The following is an 11,582-nucleotide window of genomic DNA, read 5'->3' as shown; positions in this document are numbered from 1 at the left end:
GATTTCTTTTTACTTATTACTTTTTGGTGAGATTAGATCGTATTTCAATTACACAACACCCTACTAGTACAGTGCTCTTAAATCAAATTTGGTTCTTTTTAGTCTTACTTGATCCAAGGCTTCACCCAAACTAATAACTGCACTCAGATCAGATTCGTGATTATCAATTGCTTTACTCAAATCCTGTTTAACATATATACACATTAATTCAGTATAAAACATTATATAGGTATGGACTATGAGTAAATCAAAGATATACATACCTGATATTTATTTAGTTGGTCTATCTTTTCTTCTAGAGTTGCTTTAGGAGTATAAGTCTTCAAACTCATTTCTGTGTCACTTAACCAATGTTGCAATCGATCATTAGCACTATCGAATTCAATCCATTGTTGTATTTTCTCTTCAATGCCTCTTTTGACATCGTGAACTGTAGCTGTGAATTTTTCTAAATCAGCTTTAAGCAGTTCTAGTTCTCGTGACATAGCTTCTTTTCCGCGAGGAGATAATTTGGTTCCGTTATTTTGAATGAGCTCTAATAATATTTTTAATTTATTGTTGCCTGTAGGCACGGCATCTAAAAGCTCTTGTATTTTCCCTAACTTGCTCTGCAAAGCTGCTTTGTTTCCTGTAAAATCTGATAGTGAATGCAAACGATCCCACAAGTGCTTTTGATATTCTTGAAGAGACTTTTGTTGATCATTGAATTGTTGGTAAATTTCAAATGCACCTTCATGTTTATCTATAACCGCTGATAGCCGATTTGTGAGAGCATTATATCTATCCCAAACTGATTGAATTATTGATGCCATTTCATCACTCTCTCCTTTACTAGAAGCAATACTAGCAGCAACACTTTTAGCTTTTTCAGTGACTGTTTCGATAACTCTTTTATGGGAGCAAATCTCTTGCATTAGCGTTTTATTTCTAAGCATTCTAGATTTTATCTCTTGTGCTGAATTTACTACAATTTTTTCCTCAGTTTCAACAATTTTTTCTTTTTCATCTAACCAAGACAGCGTCTGCTGTAATATATCCTGATAACTTGACCACTGCAATGTTTGAGATTCAAATTCTTTTTGTTGATGCATAATACTGTCATTTAGTTTATCCCATCTTTCCCTAATTTGCCTGATCTCGGACCTTATATTTTCCCTTCCGTTTGCAGCTGTTTCGGGTAAAACTTTATCTCCAGCCGTACCTAAAATACCTACTTTATGTTCACCATTTTCCCTCTCCAATAAAAATACTTGCAACTTGTTGCCTTTACTTTCAATGCTGATCTTATCTTCTTTTGTAATCATCTGTGATAATTGTTCTTCTAGAGGTTTAAGCCATGTGTCGAACTCAATTCTAAGCTGAACATATTTCTTGTGGTCAGCTACTAATTCAGACCAATGATTTACTATATCTTTAGATATTAAATGGAGTTGTTGGTAACGACTGCTTACTTGAGTTACAAGAGGTTTCAGCCTTTCTACTCCACTTAGTAATATTAGGCTATGGGATTCATCAATAAATGCATCTATTTCTTTTTCCTTAGCATGAATTTCATTGCGAAGATCCGCGTACCTCTGTAACTGAGCCTCTTTTTCCGCTAATGTTGAGCAAAGAGTTTGGTCGCGGCATTTAGATTCCATATTTTTTAGCCATTCAGATATAGATTCTATTGAAGAATCAAATTTATTCCAAATATCTAGAGTATGTTTTAACTTTTGTTCTGCTGACCCTATATTATCAACTGCTTTTCGTAACTGTTTATGTAAATTATCAATTTCTCCTTTTATCGCTGCGTTTCCATTTTCTGAAGTACTCTTGCTAACAGCAGAAAATATTGCCCGTATTTCATCCAATTTACTAGAGCCAAGTTTTTCAATATCTTTAAGGGCAAGAGCGGACTGAAGTTTTCGTGTAATTTCAGGTTTTTCACCTATCGCATTCTCAATATCAAGTAACTTCTCAGACTGTGAACCAAGCCAGTCTTTAAACTGCTGAATAAGTCGTACCAGATCTTCGTGTCTTTTAACGCAGTCTTCCAAATTATCTTGTAAGTTTTGAGATTTCGTTACAATATTTTGGAATAATTGTTTGATGGATTGCAAATAAACATTTAAAGAAGCATCATGAGTTTGATCTACAAGTTGTTGCGCTTTGTCACAGACTGATTCTACCAACTGTTGGTGTGTCATAATTTCTTGATGCATAATTTTGTGATTTTGTAACTGTGCTTTCTTTTCTTCCAGAGAAGCTTTTAATTCAGTATGCCGCTGCATGGCCCTTTCAACATCTTTTAACCATTTTGTTAACTGTTCCTGAGCCAAAGAAAAGTCCGAAAATTGCAAAAGACATTGATCGAGTTTATTGACGGTTTCTTGGAAGCTGTCTCCAAAACTATCCCACAGTGTTCTTATTTTCCTTATTTTCTGACGTATTATTTCTCGTCCATCGGGGCTAGTATGAGAGTAAAGTTTCTCACCTAAACTTAAGAACTCCTCAAACGCCGGTGTTTTTTTGTTTCGAGTTTCATAGAGTTCTTTTGCTTTATTCTGTTTTTCTTGTAAAACAGCATAATCACCAACAATTTCATTTAAGTCTTGAAGATCACCCAGCATTCCCATTAGCCATTTTTCCATAGAATCGTGGTCATATTCAAATTGTTGATGTTCTGATACGAATACTTCGTATTTCGATATTGTTTCGTTAACAAGATTGTTTAAAGTGTGATAGCGTGTTGCTAATTTAGAGGTCTTAGAAATAAGTTCTGAATCTGCATTAACATTTTGTTTATCAGTTAATGATGCAAAATCAGCAGTTTTCGAAGCAAGCTCATTTTGTATTTCTTGTACCTTTTCAAGATGTGCAACTTTAGCTTCAAGATTACTTTTGAGACTTTGGTCTCTTAGTTGATTTTCTTTTATTTTTAACCATTCCTCAAGTTCATCCAAAGTTTTTTGACTTTCATTCCACTGTTTTAAAGTGTCTTTTAGTTTTTTATCGTGCTCTTTACATTGTTTTGTGAACTGATCCCACGTCATTTTTAATTGCTCAAACTCACTTATCAGAACTGGATGGCCATTTGGACTAGTAGTTTCCAAAACAGTATGTAGTTGCGTTTTTAAACTGCCCAGTGCATTATCAATTTCTTGAGATTTTGATATAACCTTTTCAATGGCAAGAATTTTTGAATCTACGTCTTCTTTCTGGGAAATAACGACGTAACTAACTAAACTGTTATCAGAAAGAACATGATTCAGGCGATCGCGAATATCTTCAAACGCTTGAACGTATTTTTCATGGTCTACAACGTGAGACTCATATGCCGTAATCCTGTTGACAAGTTCTGTTGAGATATTTTTATATCTGTCAACGATTTTGGTTAGGTTTTTTTCTGCTTCTTCATCTGGCATAAGTTTTAATTTCTCGGTTAGTTGAGATAACATTGACTGATGTAATTCAATTTCTTGATGTAATATTTTACTGGAATGAAGATGAGCTTTCTTTTCAGGAAGGGTTGGTGATAATTGAAATTCTCCTAACTCTATTTCTTTGTCACTGATCCATTTTTGTACTTGATTAAATGTATCATCGAAAGACGATCGCTTGTTTATTGTGGTTTCAATATCTTTAATGACATTATTTAAGGAGTCGACGGAATTCTCGAAAGAATCTCTCAATGACCTCAACTCATTTCGTATTTGCTCACGCCCATCTGGTGTAACGCCACTAAATAAGGCTTCTCCAGACTCGATGGCATTGTTTAGTAATCTTTGACCCATCTCTTTATTTTCATTTAATTTTTTTACTTGTTCTAAATCAGCAAACGAAGGTTTTGCATGTTTGCTCATTGCTGCTATCTCTGCAATCTTAGCGTTAGTATGTTCCAACCATTTTTTGAAATCTGCAACTGATTTATCGTATTTTTCTTTATTGTTTTTCAAATCATTAAGCCTATTTAGTTGTTGATCTACAAATTTTGTAACAGTTTGATATCTTGCCTCTAAATGATTAATAAACTGAGAAACGCGTGAATCTGGATTACGAGATAAGACCTTTTCACCAATATCGGCAAGTTTATTTACTTCACTTGCGTAGTCTTTCACCTCTCCATTGAGTTTGTCAAGTTGAACAATTTTATCATCGATTTCGTTGACATCAATCAGACTTGCGGCTTCTTCTCTCACTCTGTTTTCCTTTTCTTTCAGCCAAAGTGAAACATTTTCCAACAGAGTCTCATATTCTTGCCAAGCTTCTATATTTTCATGTAACCGATTCTTTATCTCTTCATAGTTCGAAGTAAGCACATCCAAATTCTTTTCTGCTTTTTCTGTCTGAGCAGCGGCTTCTTGAGCTGATGCTGGTTCAGCTACTGCACGTAATATTTCACAAGCTTCCTTGAGTTCAATTACCTTTTTTTTACAGTCGGCAATTCCATTTTCAACATCAGCAAGAGATGCACTCTTTACTTCCAAATTATATTTATCACTATTGACATCAGGCATACACCATCTGGTTTTATCATCTAATATTTTTAAATTTCTATTAAACATGCTTAATTTATCTGTAAATAGTTTTTGTAGGAATGTAAGTAATGTGGTTTCTGTTTTATTGGCGTGAACCAAAACGCTTTCAAATCGTTTTTGTAACGTGCTCAATTCTTTTGGAATAAGTGATTCATAAAATCCTGGATAGTTTGCGTTCATTTCAGATACGTTTTGAGTGAGGTTGTCAATCTGATCACTAAGATTTTGGAGTTCGACTTTACAAGTTTGACATTTTTTCAAACGATCTAGTATCTTTGCATTGTCCCCAGACATATCGTCACATTTAATAATGTCATCACGAATTTTACTAATGTTATCAGAAAGACGTTTAATATTTTCCTTTAATTTATTTTCTTGTGATTCTAAAGACGATACGGCACTTTCTAAACTATCTGCTAATGTTTGCAATGCATCAAATTCATTTTCTAAGTAATCAATTATAGATGAAACCTGTCCTAATGGAATATTTTTATTCAAATTTGTTATTTGTTCGCATTTAGCAGTTATACTATTTTTTAGACCTAGATACAGCGGTAGTTCTTCCTTGTATTTCATAAGATGATTTTGACCAAATCTTATTTCCAAGTTATCACAAGCGTTGGCTAAATTTTGTCCCGTTTCACTTAACCAACTAACAATCTGATTTTTCGTGTCATCGATTTGCCTCCAAACTATAAGTTGAGATTCCAAATCTTGTATTCTTTTTATAATTGCATCATTAACTTTTTCCCAGTGAGTCTGGGAGTTTAAAAATCCGTCCTCCAGAGGGCTTGTATCAAACCCACCTAAAGTAGATGCTTGTTTTAAGACGGACTGTTTAATAACATCCATTTGGTCTAACAGACCTTTTGATCGCTTCAAAAGTTCATACGATTTCTTCGCTTTATCTAAAAATTGAGCAGTTTGCATATAATCATTTGGTGCATCTTTGCACTCATTTTGCAACTGTTCAGCTCTATTCATTTCCCTGTCAAATGCGATTGTGAAGTTCTTAAGTTCTTGCAAAGTCGATGAAAGAAGAATATATTTATTTTTGGTATCACGCACAGAGTTAACCACTTGGTCCCAATTATTATCTGCAGCTGACAAAGCGTTTTGAATAGTACCCATATTAGGTTGATCTTCTCTCATTAAATGTAAACCTTCCTCTCTTAAGTCTTTTCTCACTGATTGTTTTTCTTTTAATTCCGTATCAAGATTATCTAATTTGTCTGTCATTTCTTGGATAGTAGCTTCCGTCAACTGTACAGGTTTTTGAGCCATTTCATTTAAAGCTGTTTGCACATTTTGTAAGACTTGAATCAGCATACTATTTTGCTCATTAAATTTATCCCATCTAGCACCGACTTTTTGTACCAAATCTCTTTTAGAAGTCACAACATTGAGCAAAGCATCAGCTTTCATTTCGATTTCTTTAACTAAGCTATTAGGAGGTATAATTCTCCCAGTGTTTGTGTCAGTTACTTTTACCCTTGAAGGACCATCTAATAAAGCTGTATTACTTTTCCATTCTGGTATTTTCGTAATAATATTTACTAGTTCTAGACGAAGAATTTCATAGCTTTCAGGTGTCAATTTTGGGCCTTCAATTTGGTATTGAATATGATTTAGTTGTTGTTTGTTGTCTTCATACCAATTTAAAAGATCTGACCACTTGTGTAATACTCCTTTATTCTGTTGAATATTTGATTCAATTATTTGATAATGTTGAGCAATATTTGAATAAGTATCACTAAGTGACCTCGTTTCTTCAGGATGAGATGCTAATGTCATGTTCTTAACCTCATTGTAAATTTCAGTAAATTCTGGAGCCTTTGCTGCATGTTCTTGAAGAAGAACATGCATGGATTGGAGAGCAGGTTCTACTTTGTCAGCACTGATTTGGTCATAACTCTCAGTTTTTCTTCTAAAATCAGTTATCCAGTTATCAAAATTGTGCAATTTTGTAAGGAACTCTTGTTTAAGAATAATCTTATCGGAAAGTTCATTAACTCTTGTCCTTACTGTTTCGGCTAATGTATTTGTGCGATCTTTAATATCAGCTACTTTACTTTTAACCAAATTTGCTCCTTCTGGTTGAATGCTATGACATATATTATCACAAATTTGTGAGAGACTTATAATTTTTGCTTGTTGCTGTGAAATCTCATTGCCAAAAGATTTCAGTTTATTAAGTTCTCGATCGAGTTTTTCTACTTGAGGTGTTTCCACGTTGATGCTACGGGAGCTGAGGAGTTTTTCTCCACTTTCAACCCAACTCTCTAGTTTTTGAGCTTCTATCTCGAAGTTCTCCCAGTTATTGACTAGTTTGTCTAACTTATTATTCCATTGATCAGCCAAATCATGTACAACTGCCCATCTGGAATGAATAGCGTCTACCTCATCAGGGGCACTAGTCTTTCCAGATAACTGATGGCTGACACTGGATAAAATCTGTAAGTTCATAAGTTGTTTGTCACAATCAGTAATTAAAGCTTTGGATTGCTGTTGCAATTGTTGCGCTTCCGGGAGAGTCGTAGGTTTGGGAACATTGCTCAATTTTAGTTCTATTTCTTCAACCCATGGCTTTATTTCAGCAACACCTTTTTGATACTTCTGCCAACTTGCTAAATCGTGTTCAACAACCTTTGTTTGATGTTCCATTGATCGCTGCAGATCGGCCATCATTTTTTCTAACAATGTTACTTCCCCTTTTAGTCTATTAGCATCTTGCACTCGATGTTCGATCGCTAATTTAGTTCCTTGATCGGCTACATTTCTTACTATATCCAATTTTTCAGCTATAATTTTTTGTAGCGCTTGAGATTTCTCAACACGTTCTTCCGGTGTAATATTTTCTGATCGAATCTGTGATATTAATATAGGGCTTTCTTTCTTTATCCAATCTCGAACGTGTTCTAATTTTCGCTCAATTTTAACCCACTCTTCGTTGAAGTTTTCTAAGTGCTCTACTTTGGTTTGTACATCATCTTGAACTCTTTCCAATTTTCTCTCTATAGTTTCTAAATCTTTTTCTATAACTGGCTTAGGTTTACTTGAAGTTAATGCCTGTAACTCGGCGTATGTTTTCTGCAACTGTGGTAGTTTTTCAGCCTTTGCTCGTTCCAAGTCCGTGCTAATAGCTTTTGTTTCTTGAAGTTCACGACTTATATTGGTAATTCCAAGTTCAAGACCTGGGTGAGCAACGTAGCTTTCAATACTGTTAATATCAGAAAGCAAATCTTCTTTTTGATATTCATAATTAGACCATACTTTTTGGGTGTCACGAAGTTTATGAAGTCGTTCTGTGTTGGTTTCATAAGCAATGTTCCATCCAGTTTCGAGGTTCCTGACATCTTCTCTTACAAATGCTGGAGCGTTGGCATCTTTTATTAGTTCTTTACCTCTGTGTAACATTGACATGACTGATGGTCGTTGTCTATCTAGTTTTTGAACGGCAGCTTGCTGTTCTAACACAAGTTGTTCAACATGTTGTAATGACTGTAGGTCTGGTTCAACCCTTGCTTGTTCCTTTGCACTTTCAAGTATACAAATTACTTCATGTACCTCTCGGCGATATGTGTAACATCTCGTATAAGTTTCTGTTTTAATCATAGTAATCTCAATAGTTGGAATAAGGTTTTTGTATCTAGCAATAAGATTTTCTAATCGTACTTGTTCTTCTTGCGCTTCTGTGTCAGAACAGTGATTAGAAAGCATGTCTAAAGTTTGAACTAGCCATTTCATATCTTCTCGCTTACGGTCCGCCTCGCGACAAATATTCTATAAATAATTGCAATAAGATTAATTACCATAGTAATTCTAGTACCGTTAAATAAGAAAATGTATTTAAGTTTAAGCAGACACCGGTACAAACATGACAAATCGTATATAAGCAAAAATTTATAAATGAAATTCTTATATAGTTACCATCAGCTCTTTTAACTATTTGTCCATCGTAAGCACGAAAGTAATTTGAATTAATAACCAATGACATAATCATAACAATTTTAAGATATGAAAGAAAATCACGTGTGATATTTGAATGCAAGTAATCCAAAAGCTTACCTGGAAGATAGTCTTTTCCTTTTCAAACGCCTCAGCTGAATCTACTTCTCTCACGATGCTATCCATTGTTTTATCCACATGATCCATCCATTGTTCCATCTCTCTAAATTTTCCTCGGTATGCATCCCATTTATCTGGTATTCTTTGCAATTGCTGTCTAAAATATTCAACTCTATGAACTGTTGATTCCCATTCCTGTTCACATCTTCTCAAAGCATCTTCTAAAGTCTTATCTCCGGTCTGGTGCGTATAGCTTTGAGATATTTTCTTCAGATTTTGGAGGCATTGTTCCACGTGCATAATCTTGCCTTGATGACGGAAGTACTCCTCATTTCGAATTAGAATGCCGTCAGCGTCGTCACTTTGGTTATATGCCTGCAAAAATAAAAATAAACTTATTTTCTTGTTTAACTTTTATACAGGTATTTCTTTTAATCTAAATCATTACAATTTTGCTGCTGCAAAATGCATATAGTATGGAGAACTTTTAAGTATTGGATAGAAGAAGGCGTTACTTTGCGGAAATCCATAATGTGATATGCAAATTAAGCTTAATTTGCTATAATCCGCGAACAGCAGGAGAATCTGTATGGTGTAATTTATAATTACTTCAATCGGTATACTCCACGCCAAACAGATCCTCGGAAATGTACCCTCTACGCACGTTTCGCTCCGAAACCGGAGCATCCTCAGGAGATGTTTACTTTACAATGAATAATTGTTAAGAAACACTTCATAATTGCTAAAAAAACAATTATACTCCGTAGGAGAATCTGTATGTTGTAGTTTATAATTTCGTATACTCCACACCAAAAAGATCTTCGGCAATGTACCCTCTACGCACGTAACTTTAATTACCTGTTCTTCATAAACGATCTCCTTCTCAATATCCTTGATGCAATGATGGAAGACGGCCTCATCCAGCCTGAACTCTAGCCGCATGAGATGTGGCGGCGCCTTGTCGAGGAGCTCCTTCCATCTGCGCTGTAACTCTTCAACAGTTTGCACTACGCGTGGCCTGTCTTCTTCGTTAACAAGCTGATAAAAAAATACATTGTTAAATAGAACACTTTGCTTGGATATTACACACAACACTTTACAGTATAATGGAACACGGCATGAACAAAATTTCTCGTGAAAAATAAAGGTTTCTTTGATAATGTTTCTCATTGCCCACGAAGATATCATTTTGGATAACATTTGCAGAAAAGCTTATACTCACTTTTCTTACAAACACCTTAGTAGACTTTTCTTAAAATTTCTTTACCGAGATGAAAAAAAATACTTTACAGTTACGTTTTAGAATACTGACGTATTGGATTTTAAAATGCAAATGTTTGACACTGGTTCACGCGCTTTAATTTACCGAGCAGTTCACCAGAAGTTGATTTGAATTGATTACTAAGCTTTGTCCAGTTGCATGGCATAATAAAAAAAAACTTCACTTATGTATACCAACCTCAATAAGTTCCCTTCCAGAACGGACGAGTTCCGACACAGCCCTCTCATCAGCACCTTGGAAGAATCTTTTATGGAAATCCACAGCCTGTTTCGAATCCACCCTGTTGTCAGCTAACAATGCCTCAGCTCTCGAGGCCCACTCCTCCACCGCTCGCTTCTTTGTCTCGAACTCATCCCAGGCTCGGACGAGACGTTGCAGGTCGGCTTCCTTGCGAGTTGCTTCAGATGAAACGTGTGCGAATCTGACAATACAAATAATATTGGATAGATATTGGATAGAAGCAGGCGTTACTTTGCGGAAATCCTTAATGAAAATAAGCTTAATTTTGATAATATATCATTATTATCAAAATTAAGCTTAATTTGCTATACTCCGCGAAAAGCAGGAGAATCTGTGTGCGGAGGGTATATTGCCGAAGATCTGTTTGGTGTGGGGTATAAGGATTGAAGAAATTATAAATTACACCACACAGATTCTTTCTGCTTTTCGCGGAGTATAGCAAATTAAGCTTAATTTTGATAATACAAATAATATTTTTAAGTCTAGCAAGCAGCTTGGTCATCGCAGTGACGTTTAGCAATGGTGTTGCTGCTTTATCTAGCAGATGTGTTATTGGTGCAACTTATGTGCAGTTTAAACTATTTCAACTCGTACATCGTAAAATGTCTATTATTATAACAATAAAAATGAAATTTAATACCCATAGTTCTGAATTATAAAGTTTGGTGATTCTATATATTTTTGAAAACAGGATTTTTGCTTCAATTTCCCAGAAAACACCAGTGACTTCGCATCGCTCGGTCATAAATTTAAATAAGATCATTTGCAAACTTAAACTTTTTCTATCAATACTTTTATGAAAATAAATATTTTATTGACCTAATCTAATCCTGAGCCCTATTAATAAGCTGAAATCAGGCTAACAATAGAGTCTCAAGTATCGGTTAATCCATTAACAAGACACATAAGATAATGGCATAAGAGTGCATAGTGGGTAGCTTACCTCTCATTAAGGTCCCTCATCAATCTGACTTGTTCTGTGACGTCAGCACTTTTGTCAGTATCAGCGGAGTTAACAATGTTTTGGAACACTTTGTTCTTGCTCTCTAGCATGGAGCGGTAGTATGTTGTTCTAGAGAAGAAGCTGCGATGAATCTCGTATCGCTCTTCTATTACCTCGCTGAAACATTACGCCAGTAAATTAGGAACATGCTTCTTTAGTACTTGTAAATGTTAAAATATTAATCTATTATTAGACTAACAAAGCAAAAATTTATCAACGGCTGGGTGTACGGAAAAATTCTTTTGAGTTTATGCTTACACCTTTAAATTAAGACCTGTGATGTATATTATGTGTAATGAGTTAATAAATAAATAAAATAAAATATTATAGCTTATGAAAGATAGGGTGATATGGGACATTTACTTAGGTGTTTAACTTTCATAACTGAGGACGTTTGCCAATACTTTGCCGTCAAAAATTTCTTTCTTCATCTAACTATTGTTATAATTGGAAATTGTGTTTCTTTGTT

General features: G+C 34.8%; 1 protein-coding gene across 7 annotated transcripts in view; it reads right to left on the bottom strand.

The window, feature by feature from the left end:
- LOC120627573 (nesprin-1) overlaps positions 1-11,582 on the bottom strand; it is a 233,921-nt gene that overhangs the window by 123,560 nt on the left and 98,779 nt on the right. For 6 of the 7 annotated variants that reach the window (XM_039895576.1, XM_039895578.1, XM_039895577.1 and 3 more), the window contains exons 11-16: positions 11,054-11,230; positions 10,048-10,291; positions 9,447-9,626; positions 8,589-8,963; positions 264-8,303; positions 109-183 (exon numbers count right to left, since the gene is read on the bottom strand). In XM_039895576.1, coding sequence (XP_039751510.1) covers positions 109-183; positions 264-8,303; positions 8,589-8,963; positions 9,447-9,626; positions 10,048-10,291; positions 11,054-11,230 — 9,091 coding nt within the window. The remainder of the gene's footprint in view (positions 1-108; positions 184-263; positions 8,304-8,588; positions 8,964-9,446; positions 9,627-10,047; positions 10,292-11,053; positions 11,231-11,582) is intronic. The other variant, XM_039895579.1, reaches the window with a different exon arrangement.

The sequence above is a fragment of the Pararge aegeria genome, chromosome 11 (genome assembly GCF_905163445.1).
Source record: "Pararge aegeria chromosome 11, ilParAegt1.1, whole genome shotgun sequence".
NCBI classification, from domain to species: domain Eukaryota; kingdom Metazoa; phylum Arthropoda; class Insecta; order Lepidoptera; family Nymphalidae; genus Pararge; species Pararge aegeria.
The sequence above is the reverse complement of the archived record's forward strand: the minus strand, read 5'-3'. Positions and strand labels throughout refer to the sequence as shown.